The 22,439-nt window shown below is 49.7% G+C and overlaps 1 protein-coding gene across 1 annotated transcript in view; it reads left to right on the forward strand.

Moving 5' to 3' along the window:
* The window catches only part of DENND3 (DENN/MADD domain containing 3), an 86,244-nt gene extending 65,836 nt beyond the window's left edge, over positions 1-20,408 (forward strand). Inside the window, exons 14-23 of the mRNA XM_006830727.1 lie at positions 773-1,032; positions 2,527-2,697; positions 4,022-4,151; positions 6,822-6,929; positions 11,484-11,623; positions 16,639-16,799; positions 17,427-17,560; positions 19,767-19,864; positions 19,937-20,074; positions 20,208-20,408. Coding sequence (XP_006830790.1) covers positions 773-1,032; positions 2,527-2,697; positions 4,022-4,151; positions 6,822-6,929; positions 11,484-11,623; positions 16,639-16,799; positions 17,427-17,560; positions 19,767-19,864; positions 19,937-20,074; positions 20,208-20,408 — 1,541 coding nt within the window. The remainder of the gene's footprint in view (positions 1-772; positions 1,033-2,526; positions 2,698-4,021; positions 4,152-6,821; positions 6,930-11,483; positions 11,624-16,638; positions 16,800-17,426; positions 17,561-19,766; positions 19,865-19,936; positions 20,075-20,207) is intronic.
* Positions 20,409-22,439: the final 2,031 nt, after the last annotated feature.

Genomic DNA, 22,439 nt, shown 5'->3' on the forward strand with positions numbered 1-22,439 from the left:
TACCCCCACATGTGTTCCATACACCTTACCTGCATGCCCCCCCATGTGTTCCATGCACCTGTCTGCATGGCCATACCCCCACATGTTTTCCATACACCTTACCTGCATGCCCCCCCCACGTGTTCCATGCACCTGCCTGCATGGCCATACACCCACATGTGTTCCATACACCTTACCTGCATGCCCCCCACACATGTTCCATGCACCTGTCTGCATGGCCATACCCCTACATGTGTTCCATACACCTTACCTCCATGCCCCCCCCACGTGTTCCATGTACCTGTCTGCATGCCCCCCCACATGTTCCATACACCTTACCTGCATGCCCCCCCACACGTGTTCCATGCACCTGTCTGCATGGCCCTACTCCCACATGTGTTCCATACACCTTAGCTGCATTAGCAGACTGTCCCATCCCCATAGTGGGCCACAAGCTCTTTATTCGCACAGTCCCCTCGGTCGTTCTCTAGCGGTTACAAGGCCAAGGTGAGAAGAGTCATACATTACCCAGACGTACTGCAAGCACCTGTTGGATCTCAGGTCCTCCGGTCTGAAGAGGAAGGCGAGAGGCTTGTAGGCACCCAGCTTTGGGGGCCTGGGGGACTGGCATGGATGGGAACCGTGGTGTGTTTGAAGGAGGGGGTGCAGACACTGCTTGGCATTTTAGAAAAGCCTTGTTGGATGCTGTCTGCTGCCTTGCCCATGTGACTACGATTGTGTAGGTGAACAGAGCCCTTGAAGACATGCTTACTTTCTCTTCTTCCAAACCAAGAACACCAGAAACAGATCAACCCAGAAACGTTCAGAGACTTGTACAACTGCTGGAAGGAGACGGAAGCCGAGGCGCAGGAGGTCAGCCTGCCCGCGGCAGTGATGGGGCACCTGGACAAGAACGAGTGTGTCTACAAGCTGTCCAGCTCCGTCAAGACCACCTGTGGCGTCGGCAAGATTGCCATGACGCAGAAGCGCCTGTTCCTGCTTACCGAAGGGAGACCCGGCTACGTGGAGATCTCCACCTTCCGGAACATCGAGGTGAGGGTGATAGCTGGGGGCCTGGGACTCTCCTGGGGCTGACCACCTGGGACTGACCACTTAGGACTCACTGGGGGCCAACCACCTGGACTCTACCGACTATGGACCCCCCCCACAAGGCACTCACCTGCCAAACCCCAGTATCCTCACCATAGTAGTGGTTGGTGCTAGGACTTGTTCGTAGGATTGCTGTGTAAAATGCTCAGACTCCAAGGGTCCCTCCATCCCCGAGTCTCTGGGAGGGGAGAAACAGAAGCAAAGCAGGCAGGTGTGTTCCTGACCTTCCAAGGAGAGAAAACGGGAGCTCGTCCTAAGCCACTGGCGGAGAAACTGCCGTGTGCCAGCGCACAGTTTCTGACTTTCCCGGCTGGCCTAGCTGTTAATTTTAGAGCACTGTGAATACCTGTTAATGAGTTGTTTAATTAATTGTTGTTGTTAGGTGCTGTTGAGTTGGTTCCAACTTACAGTGACCCTACATTAACAACAGAATGGAACATGGCATGCCGGCCCTGCTCCATCCTCATGTGGAGTCATCGTTACGTTTAAGCCCTTGGTTACTGCTCTTGTCTCCGTCTCATGGAATGTCCCCCTCTTTCCCCTGACCGTCCACTTTACCAAGCTGGATGTCTTTCTCCAGAGGGCCCTGGTTAAGCATAACCCACCAGTTGCTCCATGAGAGAAAGATCAGGTGGTCTGCTACGTAAAGATGAAAGCTTGGAAGCCCAATGGCAGGTCCACACTCACAACCGACTCAATGGCTCCTAACAACGTACCTTTAAAGCAGCCATTTCCCAGTTGAGACATTTTGAATTTCGGTCTTGATTCACCTGCTACTTTACATTTTCCCAGATTTAAGGGGAATGTGAGAGAGACACATTAGATAGCGCTAATATTTTGTATAATCATCAAATGCATATACATAGGAGTCCAGGGATAAGACCTCAGCTACCACCCGGGGTAAGGGCCCACCACGCCTCCCTCCGCCCCTTCACCTCTGTCCACAGAAAGAGCAATAGCTGAGGGTGCGGAAGATGAAGCATCTTCGTGCGGAGGAAGAACCCACCTGGGTGGGTTTCTGTGGTCACATTCCAGGCCCCAGAGCCCCCATGACTCCCAGGGGCCTGCAGCCTCTGACCTTCTTCATTTAGGGTCTCCCTTCCAAGCGTCCAGCCCTCCAGCCTTGACCTCACTCCCCACCCTGACTGTCCTCTGGGCTGGTCCCCAGGGCTCCTGGCCATACCCTGTTTGCCCCTTCACCCTTTGTGTTAGCACATGAGCCCGAGCTGACCCCTTTGGACCATTCCGGCTCCTTCCAGACCATTCTGCACCACCCCTTTCAGAACCCGAGAACCATTGGGACGCATGACCTTTAGCATGTGCTAGCCCCCCCACCCCCCTTTAATCTCAGACACTCCTTGACTGTTTCTCTCCGGAATTGAAATGTTTTTATGTGTGTGTGGTGTTACTGAACCTGTTCTGTTTCTGCCTTTACAGGAAGTCAAAAATACCACAGTAGTGTTCCTGCTCCTGAGAATCCCCACTTTAAAAATTAAAACGGTGTCCAGAAGAGAAGTCTTTGAAGCAAACCTTAAAACAGAGTGTGACCTGTGGTACCTCATGGTGAAGGAGATGTGGGCCGGGAAGAAGCTGGCAGATGACCACAAGGTCTGAGAACCGGGGCTGGCACCCCAGGCTGGCTTCATTGTACACAGGTCCTTGTAATGCTCACACTTAGGACGTGGTTCCCTAAGTAGAGCAGGTGGGTTAGCTTAGGTCTCCTCACAGCCCTCGGGAGTGACATGGTTAGATGTCACATGGAAGGCCTTGTGGTCTGAGGAGGTGAGCATGCTTAGTGAGCCAGAGGGTGGTATGCGAGACCTGAGGACCACTGGCCACGTTCTGGGGAGGGGAGGAGTGGAGCTGGGCAGGTAGACTGTCCATCTGACAGCTCTGAGTTGGGCATTTCGGCCATACCTGTTGGGAATAAACTAACTTTGCAGGAGGAGGGTGTGGTGGAGCAGGCAGAGGGCAGGGTTCCTTCCACAAAGTACTGGGAACGCCCTCGGATTGGTATGTTTCGTTAACATTGGGCAGAGCTGAAGGCCTTGTCAACAGATAGAGGCGAGCCATGCAAAGTAAGACAGGAGCCCCCTTAGAAAAACAGGTGAAGACTGAGACTAGGCCAGCTGTGAGAGGGGTGAGAGTAAAGACCACCAGTGCCCCATTCATAACCAGAGAAATGCACACTAAAAAAATGCTGGTCCCGTTGGCAAACATGAGAAGCAATAGACTGTCCCGAGCAGAGCGGCGGCTACTGGGATGGTGAGCTCTCAGTTAGTGGACAGGTTCAAGGTCAGGAGCATTGGAGTGGACTAGCCATTGGATTTGACTGCCCAGAACCCTTCCCCTGTACTTAGCACTATCAGTGGACTTAGACGGAGGCCTGCAGGCTGTGGGCAGCTCTGGTTAAGTCACGTTTTATCGGGGACACAGCCAGCTCGCTGCTCTCTGATGGGACGTCTGGGGCAGCTCTTGTGCTACAATGCAGAGCTCCACAGTCGAACAGAACCCCGGGGCCCCCGAAGCCTGTAGTACTTTCTGCCCGACTCCCCCTGGTGTGATGTCGTTGTCCTTGTTGGCAACAACTCATAGCGACCCTGTACGGGGTTTCTGAGGCTGTAAATCTTTGTGGGAACAGAAAGCCTCATCTTTCTCCCTCAGAGTGAGAGTCTGCTAGTCTGTAGTCCAGTGCTTACCCTACAAAGCCACCACACTCCCTGACTCTTAGTGTAAGTGATTCATAATTGTTTTAATGAGGGAGTCAAGAAAACCCGCGTGACAGCAAACCCCAAGTTAGCCTTCATCCACACTGTTTCATGTTGCTTTGAGAAAACTCGTCTTTAAAAGTAGTGTTTTATGCAACATGGCAAAGCCTTGTGACGAAGTGATTTTAGGGCGTTGTGTTGAAATGATTGTACTTCTCACTTAGGACCCTCAGTACATCCAGCAAGCACTGACCAATGTGCTGCTGATGGATGCTGTGGTCGGCACGTTGCAGTCTTCCAGCGCCATCCAGGCTGCCTCCAAGCTGTCTTATTTTGACAAGATGAAGAATGAAAGTAAGACAGACTTGGGTGTCCCCTGGCCATGTGGTCCCCAATAAGGCTTCACTGATTTTATCTGGCTGACAGTGACGGTGATTTTAGCAAGTAGAACCAGTCCCTGGTGTCACGGTTTCTCCCTGTGTAGATTGTTTTCTGAAGTCTAGGAAATAGTCAGGCAGAAGAATAAGGCTGGGCATCATTTTAGCTACTTTACTTTGTTTCCATTTTTAAATGACCCCCTGAGCCAATTACCTTGTGGTTTGCATAAACAAAGTAACCATGACAGGACCTCAAACTCCAACCCACTTGCTGTCCAGGGGACCCTGACTCACAGCACCCCTCTGTGTTGCGGAACAGAACTGACCGTAGGGTTTTCTTGTCTGTGATCTTTATGAGAGCCGATGGCCACGCCTTTCTTCCACGGCTCCGCTGGGTGGGTTTGAACCACCAACCTTTTGGTTAATAACCAAGTACAGAATGTTTGTACCACTAGGACCTTGAAGATTTGTATTCTTAACGTAAGTTCACGCAGTTAGCATCATTCATTACATGGAGTGAAACCAGCGAATTGGTTTATAAAATTATGAAACATGAATGAACAAAGTAGCAAAACAAATTAAAAAAAAAAAAGTTTGGTTGTGTGTGTGGCATTGTTGCCCTGTGTTGCCTCTGGATTAGAAAGCGCAAACCCACTAGATGCTGCTTCATTTTGGTTCATGTTCCTCCCAAACTGACACCTGGTGCTCAGAGTCCTGTGTCCCCTCTCCGAAGCCTCGGTCACAGTTGGGGTGGTCAGGGCCTGCACGGAGGGGCGTGAGGAGGGAGCCCACCGTAGGAAGAGTCAAGTAGACTCTGCGTGCCAACTGTTTACATCCTACAGCCAGATCTGTCTGATGCCACTAGTCAAGCCTCAGTTCCTCTGTAAACAGTTTACAGCCTCCTGGTGATGCATAGATGAGTGGTCACCCGTCACTGCCCACTGTGTCCCCCCATGGCAGTGGGGGGAGGGGGGCGGTCCTCCACGAAAACGCCCGCTAACAAGATGAGACAAACTTTCTCACGTGTCTGTCCACTGAGGTGGGCACCTGACTGAGGCCTTGGCTGAAGTCTGTAGTTGTGGCTTCCTCCCGGTTCCCTGGTATCTGGTCGATGAGGTCGATGTCCTGGTCGACCTCCCCAGATCCAGTGTCTTCAGCAAACCTTATAGTGGTTTTGCAGGTCAGTTTGGGGGAGAGCAGTGTCATCCCCTCCCAGTGCTGTGAGGGGGATGGGAGACGGAGGGCTGGGTCATGGCCAGGAGGACAGGTTATCAATGCCCAGCAGAGGGGACCATGGCAGAGTGATTGCGGAGAGGGGGAGGTTTAAGGCCTGGTCTCGGTAAGGGAGGAGGCCGGGGTGTATCTGGCCACAGTTTTGGTTGTCAACAACTAGAAGGTAGCTGCTAGAAACTAAGGCACCCTGGGACACAAAGGTTGGCAGTTCGAATCCACGTAGCGGCTCCACTGAAGAAAGACCGGGCAGTCAGCTCCAGCAGATGGAAGCCTGGGAAATCCTGTCCTGTGGGGTCTCTGTGAGACCCTGTAGGGCATTTCTACCCTGTCCTATGGAGTCACCGTAAGTTAGAAGCGACTCGATGGTACCCAGCAGGCATCTCTTATGGGTGAGGCCTGGGGTGCTGATCCTGGGGGGCACAGGGTAGTTACTGTTGCCACAGGAGAGCATTACAGGTGGACCTTGAAGAGATCGTGGGTTCAGGTCCAGACCACCGCTGAAAAGCAAATGTCACAAAGTGACATAGAAAAGCCATTTACACCATCTGGAGTTCATGCAGTAGCCAGTTGTAAGTGCCGACACGTCGGTGCCGACTCGTGGAGACCCAGTATAGGAGCTGTGAGGAGTAGTGAGTGGGTTCCAACTGCTGACCAGTTTTTACCCGGAGCACCAGCACTCTAAGTATACAGCAGCAGGGTGAAAAAGCTTGAAATATTGGGGAAAAGACCAGAAAAGGTCAGAGAGACACGCAGAGAGCACAGGCTGGACTCAGGGTGGCTGCCGACCTTCAGTTTGTTAGAACCCTGAGAACCAAGTCTGGTTAGAGGACAGACCTCGGTGCGAGCGGGGCTGTGTTTGGAGCAAAGCTCTCCGGTGCCTCATCCTTTTGCTGAACGAAGACGTCTGCCCACGAGGGACTATAACACCTGGCTTCCAGCTCCCGCTTCACGTGTCTCAAGTTTTGAAGTTTCACCTGAAAGTTAATATCCTACAAAATGCAGACATTATGAGGCCATGGAGTAAAATCAATTTCATTGTGTCACATAAACAAAGGCGTCCTGGTGTGGCGCTGTAGGTAGGATATGCCCTCTAACTGCGAGGTCAGTTTGAGCCGAAAAGTCAGCAGTTCAAACCCACCAGCTGCTCCTCGGAAACCCTCGACGGCACTCAACAACAAGTAAAGTAATAGGCCTGGTGATGCAGAAGGTAAGTACTCAGCTGCTAATCCAGAGTCAGGGGTTCAGGCCCACCCAGCGCCTTCACAGAACAAAAGCCCGGTGGTCTAACCCCATAGAGATGGCAGCCTTGGAAAGCTGGTGGGCAGCTTGAGTGGCCTACAGGGGTGCAGTGGGCAGCAGCGACTAGAGGAAATGAGAACAGTAGTAAAGGATTTTCAAATGGCTTACCTTCCAGTGCCCATGGCTGTTCCAACAACCACCTTGGAGACTCTGAAACACAAGATTAACCCTTCAGCAGGGGAGACTCAGCCTCAAGCCATTGACGTCCTGCTGTACACGCCAGGTAAGAAGGCTGCTTCCTTAGAAAGGGCCTGCTGCTGAGTGTCCACTGAGTGAGAGAGGTCACTGGGACCCGGCGTGTTTGTGTTTCCTGAGGAGAGGCCCTGTGTGGCATAGTGGGTGCTGTCTGGGGGCCCGTGAGAGGCTCAGAAACGGGGTCACCCCTCCATTTGTACGGCAGTTCTGGGTGCACGGAGCACGTCCAGTCATGTCATCCCGCACTGCGGTTATGATTTAATCTGTTCCTGTTATCACTGCGATACTCTGATTTCATTGTCTTAGAAACTCTACCGGCATCTTCCGCTGACTGACCCGATCCTGCGACCGTAGGAGCCTCCATTCGGTTTTGTCTCATGAGACGGCAGTCTTGTAGCTCGCCACGAGTTGCGTTAGGATGATGAGGGGAAACCATAGGTGTTGGCAGGTGTCTACTTACAGACAAGGGCTCTGTTGTGCTGATGGTTTGTAACTGTCAAAACCCCTTTAATTCCGAGTGTAGAGTCTTGGGGCAGGCAAGGGTGGGCCAGAGGCTCTGTAGTGTTGGAAAACAAAGACACTTCATTCTAGACAGAAAAAGAACTGGAAAAATCCAGTGATGTTGTTCCAGTTCCTTCATTTCTGAAGTAATTAGCAGTAAGGTGCTGTAGGGAAGCACTGGGCTGCTCACCTCAAGGTTGGCAGTTCAAAACCATCAGCCCCTCCTAGGAAACCCTATACAGGGTCGCTGTGAGTCAGAACCCACACGACAATGCTTGACACCAACAACACTCATAGGAGGAGTCCTGGTGGCGCAGTGTTTAAGCACTCAGCTGCTAACTGACTGATGGCTGGACCCCATCATCTGCTCCGTGGGGAAACACTGAGGTGGTCTCTGTAATGACGACAGCCTTGGAAACCCTGTGGGGCACTTCTCCTCGGTTCCGTGCGGTCATGATGGGTGATTGGGCAATAGATTTGGCTTGGTTGTATCAGCATCGATGGACTCGTCATTCTCTTTTACTGCTATAAAATCGTGTTGTTGTATGCCATCAAGGTGGTTCTGATTCACAGTGACCCTGTATTGAGTTTCCAAGGGTGACTGGTGGGTTTGAACTGCTGACTTGGCAGTTACCAGCCCAGTGCTTTATACCACAGCGCCATGCCAGGGCCCATAAAACCATAAAACGTTTCCTAAACAAAACTATCAAACTATGAAGCTATTGTTTCTCCACATAGCTGCCATCTAGGTACATATGCTTTTTTAACAAAACTTTTTTATTGGAAGTGGTATGAAGGTTTACAGAGCAGATCTTCAGTTTTACGTCCAACAATTGAACACATTTTGTTTCATCTCGCTGATGGTGGTCCCTGCAAAGTGACATTCCACTCGCCCCAGTGTCCCCTGTTTCAACTCCTACCCTTGTGAACTGGGCTCTGGGAAATGCTGTCTTATTGATCTCAAGTGGTTGATAATTCTCCAATATTTGAGCCTCCCTAGTGTTCTTGAGTCCCTTGTAGATTTGTCTGTTGTTTGGCTGGAAATTGGGCTGTGAACGTCAGTTCAATTCCAGGTTTGAACTAAGGGCCAGACTTCCAGGTTCCACCAGTCTTTGACCAGTAAACCTCGTCTTTTTCATGATTTTGAGTTTTGTTCCATGTTTTTCTCTCACTCTCCCCAGGACCTTTTAATGTGATCATTTTCAGAGTAGTTGGTGGTAGCTGGGCACCTTCTAGTTCTGTCTCAGGGTCATGGACACTGATTTTTTTTTTTTTAAGGTTTTTATTGTGGATTGAGTGAAAGTTTTCAGGGCACATCATCGGTTTCACATTCAAACATTCATATACCTTGTTTCATTACATTGATTATAATCCCCTCCACATACCATCAGTTAACAGAGTTTCTCTCTATCCTCTTTAGCTTTTTTTTGGGAAAAACTTTGCCTTTTTGGAATTTACAGTCTCGGGTTTTAGGGAAGGTTTTACATTTATCTGTGGGTATCCAGGGCTCATGTATGGAATTACTAACCAGCATAACTGAATAATCAGATAAGGGACATTTTGCTATGTCTGCTAGATGGCTAAAGTCTGATCCTCAGAGCCTATGGTTTGGACGGTCAGCAACACTTGGGCCCACAGGGCCTTGAACTCCTGACCGGGTCTGCACGGTCTGCATCAGATTCCCCCTTATTTATTATTTGTTTAAGGGACGCTGCCTGTCTTAGGCGATGGACACTGATTTTTGACGCAGTCTCTTCACCCCTGTCCTCTGACAATTTAAACATGGAAGTTTTGCACTTCGTGTGGTAAAGAGAAGCTCGGTAGTAAAAGTCTGCCTGTAGCCGAGTTTTCCTTTCTTCACTGAACGCCCATAGGGTCTAGGAAGCAGAACCTTTCTTCTGATGATGCAGAGAAGATGCCATATTTTATCCTATTTGAGGCAGACCGCAGTGTACAAACCAAGGCTCCTGGGTTAATTGACTAGATTTCTTTTTCTTTACTGGTTATTTATGGTTTATAATTTTAAGAAAGTTTATTTTTATTTGGGATATACACAGCAAACCATACACCCATTGAACCATTTCTGCACGTCCAATTCAGTGGTGTTGAGGACATTCTTCAAGTCGTACCAGGAGCCTCCTTTTCCTTTTCTGAGTTCTTCCTCCTCCAGTAACATAAACTCTGTCCCCCGAGGCTCCTATGGAATCTTTCCAGTTGCTGTTGCCAATTTGAGCCAATACAGATAACAGTCCTGAAGGCAGACAGTCTTTTTATTGTGAAATGAGTGATGGTTTTACAGATGAACTCATCATCAGTATGACGTTCAACAAATCACACACTTGGTTTCATCTCAGTGATTGCAGTCCCCTCCCTGCCACCACGGGGACCCTGCTTCCTCCCTGGGATTCCTAGTTCCCGTCCACTCTCCTTCCCAGCCCTTCTCCACTTTGTTCTTAGGGAAATGTTGCCCTTTGGATCTGGAATGGTTGGAGCGTTGATGTTCCCCTCATCTACCTATCCACTGACGGGCTGGGGGTGCGTTCCGTTCCACACCTGAAGGGTGGCTGAGGGCCAGAGTCGTGGGCTCCTCCAGCCTCTGATCACTGTGTCTGTGGTTTTTATATAAATAATCTTGAGTTTTGTTCCATGATGTCTCCCACTCTGTCTGGGACCTTCTAATGTGGTCCCTTTCCGAGCAGTGGGTAGTGGTGGCTGGGCACTGTCTAGTTCTTCTGGTCTCAGAGTCGTAGGAGACTGGTGTTCTTGTGGTCCATGACTGATGTCAGGTGTCTTTACGTCTCGTCACTCTTCTTTCCTCTGCACGTGGAGAGACCGATAGTCGCACCTTGGATGGCCACTCATGAGCTTTCAAGATCCCAGATGTTAATCACTAAAGTTAGGATGTTTTGTGGACTAGGTGGGCATTGTCTTTGTGGAATATGTTATACCAGTTGACTGTGGTGTCCGCTGAGACTATAGTCCTGAACCCCCAGGCCCAGCATCTCATTGCCTAAAGGAGTTGTCACTTTGCCCCTGTATGCTTTGCCACATTCCTAGGTGTGTTTGCAGTAAGGCTAAATACCTGTGTACAAATACTTTCTGTCAAACCCTGATGTATTTGTGGGTGTACCCCCACACTCCCTCCCACACCCGTTCGTTCAGCCTGTGCACCTGTCTGTGTATCTACCTGGAGATCACTGGTGTTGCAAAGTTGTGTCTATAACACTATTTATCTCTATCCCCTTTAACCATTACATGCCTCCCAGTGTCTTCATTCTTCAAGGCAGATATTTTTGAAAATATATTTTGGTTTTAAGAAGACTCCAGGATTCATTTTTTGTTTAATGTTTTAGGATTATTTCAGGTCAGTAGTTTCAGAGCTCCATGCAGCATCCATGGTTCCAGAGGATCTAGATTCCATGCGAGTTGACATTCTGTTCTGTATCCACCCCTCTCCCCAGTTGATCAGGATTCTACAGAATCTTTGCTTAAAATCTTCCATTTGGTAGTCAGGCACCCTCGAGTTCTGGTCTCACGGCCGAGGAAGTGGCTGTTCATGGCTGTTCACGAGACTCATCACCACAACCAAGGCATCTTCCATCGAAGCCCCTGTCCAAATAAAGCCAAGTATTTGTAGATCCAGGTGACTTGTTTCTTAGTTTCCCTGACATCTGACTGGTACAGGATGGACTAGATACCTCAGACCAACTGATTGGACAAAGATTTAGTCAAATGATGGATTTAAATCCAGATAGATCCATCATTCGCTTCATGAATGGACTGAATGGCCCATTTGGAAGGCAGATTTGTTTTTTGCTACTTAGAAACAGAGGCACCCAAGCCCACCTGTATGAGGTCTTGGCTGCTTCCGCGTCTGTCTGGTTGGAGCCGGTGTGCATGCCGACTCTGAGCTCCGTGAGGGCAGCCCCAGAGTCCGGTTCCGGTTCTGCTCCCTGCTTTGTCTCCAGCCCACAGCACAGTGCTTGGGGCTGAGCAGGCGCCCAGCCCACAGGCCGCACCGGCTGACGTGGCACAAAGAAAGGTTCTCCTTCAAACATTTTCGGGTCCGTTTCTTCTCTAGGGCATCTTGACCCAGCGGAGAAGATTGCAGACGCACGTCCCAAGTTGTGGTGTGCGCTGAGTGAAGGCAAGGTGGTTGTATTCGACGCCTCCTCATGGACCATCCTCCAGCACTGCTTCAAAGTGGGAGCTTCGAAATTGGTGAGTACTCAGAAGACCACCCAATCCCCGCCATTTCTAGGGCTCCCAGGTTGAAGTGTGGCTTTTCATAAGCAAGCCCGCCCACCTGCGCATGACAGCGAGACACACATCCCCCCAGTGGTGCGCGGCCTCCGCAGATAGGTGTTTACTTCTCGTTGGGGTCTCTCAACTCAGTCTGTCCACGTTCTCTACCCTTCTCTCTTCTCCCTCCCTGCCTGCCTGTTCCCAACTTCAAGAAAATTGGCTGTGGCTGCTTTTGGCCACTCCTGCTTAAAGACTTGTTTTGTATTTTCAATTAAACTACGCTCTTCATAGTTCTTGTTCCTTTTAATTCATGAGTACGGTGCCATCCTACGTTGAAACTGCATTTATACTTTAAAATGCTTCCACATCGATCCAGTGGGCTTCATCCTGCTTGTTGTGGTTTGTAAACACGACTCTACTGCGTGTCTCACACCGCTTTTGTCAATTCCGCTTTTTACAGGGCGATGTTATTGACGGCAGGCAGAGAGATCGGTGTGCGGCCCTCCCTCAGTCCATGCGCCGGTTTCCACCACCATCCCCGTGCCTGGTTATCACTAAGACACTTTGGTCTCCATGCGTTTACCTTGCCTTGCCTTGTTATAGACGCGAGGTCATAGGATAACTGTCCTTTTGTGATTGGTCCGTTTCGTTCAGCACAATGCCTTCCAGCTCCATCCACACCCTAGCATGTATCAAGACTTCATTTCTCCCACTGGCTGAGTGGTGGTCCATTTTATGGATGGACCATGTTTCCATGATCCATTCATCTATTGATGGCATTTTGGTGGTTTCCATCTTTTGGCTGCTGTGGATAGGGTTGCCGCAGTGAATATTGGTGGACAAATCTTTCTTTGAGTCTTCAAGTCTTTGGGGTACATGCCTAGGAGTGGAATTGCTGGGTCGTATGGTAGCTCTGGTGTGGAGTCCTGGGTTAGCACTATAGTTCTGGCGTCCTGATGTGGCGCTGGAGACAGGGTCACTGTGACTTGGAAGTGACTTGACAGTATATAACAACAGCAGTATTTTCCGTTTTTGAGGAACCCCCACACTGTTCTCCACAGCATCTGTACCGTTCTCAGAGGAGCCCCCACACTGTTCTCCACAACATCTGTAACGTTTTCTGAGGAACCACCACTCTGTTCTCCACAACATCTGTAATGTTCTCTGAGGAACCACCACACTGTTCTCCACAACATCTGTACCGTTCTCAGAGGAACCCCCACACTGTTCTCCACAACATCTGTACCATTCTCAGAGGAACCCCCACACTGTTCTCCACATCTGTACCATTTTCTGAGGAACCCCCACACTGTTCTTCACAACATCTGTACCATTTTGCATTCCCACCAGCTGTGGCTAAGAGTTCTAATCTCCCCACATTCTCACCAACATTCATTTTCTGTTTTGTTTTGGTCTTAGCCATCCTAGTGGGAGTAGACTGGCCTCTCTCTGATGATAGATGATGCGTAGCGTCTTTTCACGTTCGATGGCCATTTGGCCTCTTTGGTAAAATGTCTGTTCAAGTCCTTTGTTCATTTAATGATTGGGTTATTTGTCTTTTCTGTTAGTAAATTGTCAAAAGTTTAATTTGTATTTTTGTTACTAGATTCATGTTGGATATATGGTTTCCAAATATAGTCTCCTACTTAGTAGCTTCTCTTTTCAGTTTTTTGGTATACTTTTTTTTTTTTTCAATGTTTTATTGTGAATTATGTGATAGTTTACATGGGAGAACATTAGTTTTACATTCATCCTATTGTATATCCTTTCATTGCTATGGTTACAGTCCCCTCCATGCATCAACAAGTCTGCTCCCCCCCGCCCCCCAGTCATCAGCACACAGCTCCTCTCCCTCTCTGTTTCTAAAGTCCCCAACAGCTCCATCTCAGGCATCACTGCTTCTCTGGGTAGGGTCCCGCTCTCTGCTCTTCTCCCTTGATGGTCCTAGGGACCTCTGCTCCTAGACTAAAAAGTTAATCACTCCCCTCCTTGCTACAAAAGTCTACCTTTACAATTCCAACCCTCACAAGCAGTCCTGATAACAATTATTCACTATTGTATCACAAGAGACCCATCCGCATTTCTGGTATACTCTTTTGATGAAAAAAAGTTCTTCCTTTTTTGGGGTCCCATTTATATATTTTTTAGTCTTTTGAGCTGGTGCTTTTGTTATTAGATGAGTCCATTGTTGAGTGCTAAGCCTGAATGTCGCCCCAGCTTGTCCTTCTAAGAGTTCGGTGGTTTCAGTTTGCATATTTAGGTCCTTAATCCATTTAGAATTTTTGTGTATGGTGTGAGCCCTCCCACTTGTTCTCTTCTTTCCACACTGTCTTAGCCATTCCATATAAAGTAGAGGGTTGCTGTTACTGTTTCTGTAAAAAAGAAAGGCTATTGAAGTTTTGATTGGGATTACATAAATTTATAGATTGCTTTGGATGTATTGACGTTGTAACAATATGTAGTCTTCCAATCCATGAACATGGAACATCTTTCCAATTATTTTAAGTCTTTTCTCTATTCCAGTAGTGTTTTGTAGTTTTCTTCACATCCCTGGCTAGCTGTACTCCTAGGTATTTTATTATTCTCTGAAGTGTGATCATAAATGGAATTGTTTTCCTAACTTCCTTTTCAGATTTCTCATTGCTGATTTTTGTTTGTTGATTGTGTGTCCTGCAACTTGGCTAAATGCTTCTGTTAGCTCTAGAACTCTCCAGGACTCTTGGGGACTTTCAGTATCTAGGATCACACCATCTGCGTAGAGAGAGATGACTTCTTTTTCAACGTGGGCATCTTTTCTTCGTTTCTCGTGTCATGTCGCTCTAGCTGGGACTTCTCACGCAGTATTGAGCAGAGTGAGGAGAACAGGGCATCCTTGTCTTGTTCTTGATTTTAGGGGAACTCTCAGTGCAATGCTGGCTGCTGGCTTCTCACTATGCCTCACAGCATCCGGAGGAATTTCCCGTCTGTCTAAAGCTTCTTTTGAGTTTTCGAGAAATGGTGTTGGCTTGTATCAAATGCTTTTTCTACATCTATAGTGATGACCATGTGATTCTATCCCCTTGTTCTAGTACATTGATTGATTTCCTAATACTGAACTCTCCTTGCATTCCTGGACTAAAGCCCACTTACTTGGTGTGTATGATCTGTCTAGTATACACTGAGTGAAAGGATGCTGGATTACATTTGTTAGTATTTTATCAGATACATTGTTGTGTCGTTTCCATGTTAGCTTCCATGTTAGCTTCATAGAATGAACAAGGGAATATTTCTTCCTGCTCTCTTTTGGAAAAGTTTAAACAGTGTTGGTACCAATTCTTTTTGGAGGGGTTGGTAGAATTCCCCAGTGCAACCATCTGGTCCAGGATGGGGGTTTTTTTGTTTTAAGTGAAAGTTTACAGGGCAGATCAACAGTTTTACATTCAACAAATCACACACTTTGTTTCATTACAATGATTATAATCCCCTCCATGTACCATGTACCTCCAGTTAACAGTATTTCTATTCAGTTTAGCCCTTTGTTTTGCCCCCAACACTCAGGCACATATAATAATTTAAGTCACCAAAGGGCACACTCTGCAAGCCTGCTGCCAGCTCTCAGTCCCTCTCTTCCCATGAATCTAGAGTCCTCAGCTGCTCCCTCACTCCATGTCCCCATTTCTGCCTCCGCCTCTGGTATCGTTGCTTTTCTGAATGGGGTCCCACATTCCACTTGTGCGCTTCTCCCTTGATGGTCCTAGGGTCCTTTGTTTCTGGACTGTAAGATTAACCACTCCCCTGTTTTTGTTACAAAACTTCTACCTTTACAATTGTGACAGTTACTATTAAATCATTAAGAATCTTATCCCCATCTCTTTTCACCACACCCATCTAGACAAGATGAAAACTATTCAGTGGGGACTCTTTCTCCAGGACATTTTTTGTTGGGAGGTTTTTGACCTTTAATTGATTGATGTCTCTCACTTTATGGGTCTATTGAGACTTTGTTTCCTCGGGGCAGGTTGTGTGCTTTTAAGAATTTGTCCATTCCACTTCGGTTACCCTGTTTGTTTCCATATAGTTATTCACTATTCTGTTCTAATTCTCTGTTTCTGTTGGATCATTTATAATGTCACCTCTTTCATACTTTCATCTTTTCAAAGTAGTAAGACATAGTGAATATCCAATGACAAAATAGGAACCATGATAGAATAAATGAAAATATTTTTTGCTTTTGACCAACTCCTACTATTCCCCCCACTCCAAAAAAATGCCCCAGGAGGAGAAATTTAATCATTCTTATTCTAAATAAAACTGAAAGTCTCTGCTACCCTCCCTCAAGTAGTCCAGAAAACATTTAGTTCTAACAGTGTTACCCCGGTTAGGTGAGAGCTTTTTAGCTTTTCACAGACTTGTTTTGTACCATTCAATAAGAAACTTGGATAATTGTCTCAAAACATTGTTGCCTCCTGGAAATTTGAAGTTCAAAGTTGTTTGTCTAAAGGAAAGGCTTTTTTAGGGTAATTCTGAGGTTAGCTATGTTTTGGAAAAATTAAATTGATGTCAATTTTTATAAACCCCTCTCCCCACTTGAGGATAAGGAATAATTAGCCACCACTGAAATGACTACATCTGGTGTAACCTTGTCTCCTGTCTCTCCAAGGGTGCAAAGTCGTGCCAGGTTTCTGCCGCTTGCTTTAGTGAACATGTCTGCGGCCCCCTTCTCTGACAGGTCCCCGCAGGTCCAGCCCGACCCCGTGTGGCCTAACCTCTCCTCTCTGAAATCTGTATTTAAAGTAGGGAGGCGGTTGGCGGTCAGGTGAGGAAGCCAGAGCACGCTGTCTCATCTATGAGACTTTTACAGCTCTTAAACATTTTAATCCTGAGTTACAATTTCAGAAAGTCTAAGCATGTTCTGTCACTGGCTTTGCTAAGCCAGAGGCTCTGAAACGTTCTCTGGCTCCCCAGCCTACGTGGTGTCTGCCTTTTTGACATTGACTCTGGCTTCCCGCTAGAACTGCATGGTGATGGCCGAGCAGAACCAGGTGTGGATTGGCTCCGAGGACTCTGTCATCTACATCATCAACATCCACAGCATGTCCTGCAACAAACAGCTCACTGACCACCGGGCCAGCGTGGTGGATTTGGTCATGTCAGATGGAGAGATGGCGCCCAGGTACCAGGGTGCTCCCAAGAGTGCTGCGGGGCAGGGCTCGGGGCCCAGAGGGAAGGGCCTCTCCTCTCCCCTGGAGTCAGATTTGTGTGAGGTCTAAGTTTGCAGCTGGCTCACTTACCATGCCCTAGTTCTCCCCCCACACCCACCCCCCATTTTTTTAAGTCACCTGTGGGCCAACAAACTCTGTTCTGGTCCCCAGGGCACGTCCCTCCCACCAGGCTTCCCCAGGGGCTCTCTTGGGTGTTTCCTGTATGTTGTGGTTTGGGGTCATTTTAAACCCACCTGAGTAACACAGGACAGTGTCCCCTGAGGTGAGAGTCAAAGAAAGGTGTTACCACTGAGTCGACCCTGACCCATGATGCCCCGGTGTGAGTCAGAGTGGCCTTTCCTGGAGCCCACAGGGTGTAGCCGGTTAACAGGCTCGGCTGCTCTCCTCAAGGTTGGAGGTTCAGGCCCACCCAGAAGGCACGATGATCTGCTTCCAGGAAAATCACCCTCTGGAAACCCTGAGGGGAAGTCAGACCCTTGGGTTGACACCAGGACGGCTGGCTTGTCCATGGTGCTCACCACCTGTGGTGTGGGGACTTTGTCTCGTGGTGACTTTGCACTGTGTGTTCACGTCCCCAGTGAGGTGTACTCCTGCAGCCGAGATGGCACAGTGCTGGCCTGGAACGTGAGCACGCTGCGGGTTACCAGCAGGTTCCAGGTGCCGGGACGAGCCCTGACTTCTGCCAGACTCCACCAGGGCCACCTGTGGTGCTGTAAGTCTGCCGCGTCTCCCGCCACAGTGGGGTTTCGGTGAGAGTCAGGTGTACCTGAGCATTCCTCGGGGTGCAGATGGGTCCTCAGATACCTCTTCCCTGGGACACTCAGCCCGCTATGCCCTTCCTTTCAGAGGGACCCACCCTACTCAGTAAGACTTACCCATGGAAAATGCCGTCGAGTCATTGCCAACTCAGAGCCTCCCTGAAGGGTTTCCAAAGGCTTCAGTGTGCATGGAAGCAGACCGCTGCTTTTTCCCTTGGAGCAGCGGATGGGTTTGAACCACCGACCTTTTGGAAAACCCTATCCCCCAAACAAAGCACCGAGTCTAGGGCTAGAACAGGTATCTGGGATATTGTTCTGTTCAACTCCAATACTGAACTAGAGATGAAAGCTCACCACACTGGCTAGATGCATTTATGCATTTCCAGTTCCTGCTTTTCAACTCTGATCCTTTTTCTGTTTCTTGCTGCTGACCCAGGTCCCCCCACCAACCCTTGGACTCATGGCCTGCCTGCCCCTCTGCTACCCCACCGTCCCTGGGGATGAACCCAGCTCAGTGTCCACCCCATCACTGCCCCACATGTGAGGGCTGGCCAAGGCATGTCCCCTCTGGTGTCAGGTTATTCCAACCGTCAGAGAGCAGCCGTGGTCCAGAAGTGTCAGTCCTTTTTCTAATCGAAGCACAAAGTACACGTTTAGAACGGGGGCATCCTTGTGAGATTCCTGCCCTAAATGATTGTTGGACTGTAAACAGAAAGGTCAGGGGTTCGAACCCAGCAGTCAGTGCCCTGTGGGGCCACTAAGAGGCGGGAATCTATGGACAGCAGCTGGTTTCTGTGAGTTGCCTGCGAGCTGATTGTGACTCCTGACACCCTATGTGCAGATTAGAACTGCTTCACGGGGCCTCAGGGCTGTGACCTTCTGGAAGCAGAGAGCCGGTCTCTTTCTTCAAGGCACCTCCGGGTGGGTTTGACCTGCCAGTTTTTTTTTTGGCTAGTGGTCCTTTTTCATCCTTTGTGCCACCCCAAAATCTCCACACACCTACTATGACGGTCATTTTGAGATTTCTCTTTTCTCCTCCCAGTGTACTGGGGTACATTTTTGTGTGGAAAATCAACTTAGCATTCTTGAAATAAGCCCTTGACTCGAACAGTGTAGTGACAGACCGTGTAGGAGATCTGTACATGCTACTTACTGATCCTGTACCTTTCTTTTCTCGTTACGTCCTGGTTGGGTTTTGGCATCCGAGTTCATGAAAAGTGGAATGAAAAAATCAGGGGATTTTTCCACCAACTTTTTAAAGCCTCCTTGGATACGTTGGTTATGAAGTGCTGTTGAGTTGGTTCAAACGCATAGTGACCCTGTATAAGGTTTCTGAGGAGCAGTTGGTGGGTTTGAACCACCTGACCTTGTGGTTAACCATGCTTACCCTATAGAGCTACACCAGGATGCCTCCAAATGGTCTATAGACAGATCTATAGATAGCGTGGATTACTGTTGGCTAGGGAGCCCTGGTGGTGCAGCAGTTAAAGCACTCAGCCGTTAGCATGAAGACTGATGCCTTGGGGCAGTTCTTGTCTGTCCCACGTACTGGACACTGGGTCTGCTTTGGCTTTCCCTGACGTCCCCAAGGACAGGGCCTGTGTCGGCTGTATCGCTGATGCGAACACTATAGCCTGAGCCCACCAGCTGCTGGGGCGCACAGTGAGCGCTGAGCCGTGCCTCACTACACCCGAGCTGGCGCTACTGTCTGCAGCTTCGATGGCACAAACAGTGAGCGCTGAGCGCACGGTGCCTCACTACACCCGAGCTGGCGCTACTGTCTGCAGCTTCGATGGCACACACAGTGAACACACTCAGCTCTGAGAGGGCACGCCTGGGTGCCCTCCATAGCCTTTCTGCAGACCAGCTGGCGTCAGGGTGGATCTAGGTCCCGTGGGCATCTCCCTGCAGTGGGCACCCTGAGGCCTGGGCATGCTGGTTGTCTGGCCACCCCGGGCCCTGGTCACTCTCTTCGTCACTGGGTGGGTTATTATGCTTAGGTCTTGCTTTGGCTTCTAGTGTAAAAAATCCAAAACAACTACAGGATCGAGCTGGAAAGCTGGCATGGCTGCTCCCCAATTTCAGTAAAGTCTCAGAAGGTGGGCTGATGGGGTCGGGGGAGACACGGTAACTGCCCGCTCTGCCCGATGCTCTCTGCAGGCACGGGGGACAGCATCGTGGTGGTGACACCGAATGGATTCTTTCGTCAAGAATTGAAACTCCAGGAGCCAAGCAGCATCTTCCAGCTGATTTCAGAGGTGTGGAGAGGTGGGCAGAGAAGCGGGAGGCAGTGCCCGGGTGTGGGGGCATTAACGACTGTTGGGTTCCAGCAGGAGCAGCTCTGGGCGGCCTGTTCGGGGTGCAGCGAGGTCCTCATCTGGAGTCTGCGGGACCTGGACCAGCCCCCTGAGAGGATCCCCCTGCAGGACTGCGTGGAGGTCAGCTGCATGATCAGAGTGAAGAAACAGGTGACGTGTCTGGGCTGCACCCCGCCCCCACCCTCCAGGCCCCTTTCTCTCTTGGTGGGAATGGACAGAGCTTGGCATTCAGTAGTTTTGAGGGTCCCAGATCTCAGGCTGATGCCCTCGTGTCTCCTGACAGATCTGGGTGGGCGGCCGGGGACCATCACAGGGACAGCCCAAAGGGAAAATCTACGTGATCGATGCTGAGAGGAAGACGGTGGACAAGGAGCTGTTGGCACACGCAGACTTGGTGACAACTCTTTGCTCGGCTGAAGACCGCTATGTGCTGAGTGGCTCTGGCAGGGGCGAGGGCAAGATTGCCATCTGGAAAATCGAGTGAATGAGGGTGAAGCTCCCATACTGGGTTCCCGGCATAGTCCCATCTGCTCGGATGTGTACCTCACAACCCTGCGCTCTGTCTCGACTCTCTGGCTCCCATTGTGCGAGTGAGGACGTTTCGGGGTGTTTACTGACAGTCAGCCAGGTCCAGCTAGAGAGTTCTGGAATTCAGGGGAAGAGAGCCAGAATCGGCTCACACGGTGCTTGATTCATTCCCCCTCCCGTTACTCCACAAACAGCACCAGGTGTCTGTCGGGTCTGGGGACACCTCAGGGACCCTTACACAGATTTCCTGCAATGTGGGAGAAGACCCCTTAGGGGCGGCTCCTCTGGGAACATGTAGCCACTGCTGTCCTGAGGCGCTCTGTACAGGGTCGGGGTCTGGGAGGTGGGCACTCCGTCTGTTTGTTTCTGATGACAACACCCTTCCATCGTGGAGTGACTGTTACCTTTGGTAGACAAAGCGCCCATCCTGTGCCATGAACCTGACATTTGTCCACGTTTCAACACCTTGACTCGTCGACACAGTGTGTGTACAAACAGATGGTGCTTGGTTGTTATGCTGACAAAGATCTGACTCCATGTTTGCACATTTTTGTTATGATGTTGAGACTTGGTTCCAACGTGGAAGGTTGCATTGGTGGTTGGAGGCATATGGGCGCATGGCTCATCACGTGCTCTGCCGCCCTAGCCCACATGTGCTCACTCTGAGGACGTTGTCCAGCTCTGATCAAGGCCGTGTTGCAGAAGACGGAAATCATGAACCCACAGACTGGCATTAGGTCTTGGTTCAGGGAACATGGGCAGAGAGGAACTGTGGGCCTGATTCCACCCTGAGGTCTGCACTGTGGAAGCAGCATGTCCCCCAGCTCCTGGGAGCTCAAAGAGCAAGAGGTTGGGTTTTAGGAAGTGAAGGTGAGAGTCTGTTAGAAGTGCACGTGGGATGAGGTATTTTCTGCCTGTTACTAAGAAATAATAAACTCTTTTCTCAAACACATGCTGATGTCCAGTGTCTATCCTCTGTCTGGTGTGAGCCGGGGGAAACGTGGTGGTTAACTTTGAACTGGCCGTGCATTCACTCTGAGCTCAGGCAGGTGAGCCTGTGGAGTGGTGCCCTTCGTTCTTGGAGGCATTTTCCAAGATCTTATTTGACGGCAATGACATTTGAAACAACGAAAAGCTTTTCAGAAATGGGCTTTGATGAAAGAAAGAGAAGCAAACAATGGCCCTGCAAATGGCCGAGAGCTGTTTCTGTTGCCTTGTCCTGGTGGGGTAATGGACACCAGAGCCAAGGACACCTGAGTCTGCCTTCCCTTCTCTGTGCTGACCCCACGAACCCCACACCGATGCCTCACAGCCCTGGTGCACTGCTTCCGTTCAGTTCTCCAACTGTCGTGGCTCCAGATGGTTCCATGACAGAAGCTGCAGCGATGGGCGCGTGGTGATATTCGCGGGAGGTGATGTTCGCAGGAGGCGTGCGTGCCCCGGACATGGATGATAGGATACCACTTCTGTCACTTCTGGAAGGTTCAGCCCTCGTCTGTGGGGGCTAACATTTCTGCAGTGTTGTGGTGGTCCTGTGCCCACAGGCTGCAGCAGGGTCTAATGGGACCCTGACCATGCACAGGGTTTGGGGGTCCTGTGACTTTGATCCTCTGGAACACGGGGATGTTCCTGCTTGCAGGATTGAGGGAGGGTCCTCTTAGCATGCAGGTCAGGAAAGGTCCAGCTCCTGGCAGCTTGCTGGGCTCTGGGAACATTGGCAAAGATGGGAAATATGAGTTCGCTACTTCCTGGATGAAGTTGTGAGCAGGCATGGAGACAGTGCTGATGCACAGGGACCCTGTGTCAACAGGTCTGATCTGTCCTCATCTAGGGGGCTCCTCCCCAGGCACTGTCGGACTGTGGTCTCTCGTGATCAATAAAGGTTTCATTGGCTTCTATTTGGAACACAGGCCTTCTCTTAGTCTGGAAGCTCTGGTGGAACCTGTCCACTGCGGGGGACCCTGCTGGGATTTGAAAGACTGAGGAT

The sequence above is a fragment of the Chrysochloris asiatica genome, unplaced genomic scaffold, assembly GCF_000296735.1.
Source record: "Chrysochloris asiatica unplaced genomic scaffold, ChrAsi1.0 scaffold00001, whole genome shotgun sequence".
NCBI classification, from domain to species: Eukaryota; Metazoa; Chordata; class Mammalia; order Afrosoricida; family Chrysochloridae; genus Chrysochloris; species Chrysochloris asiatica.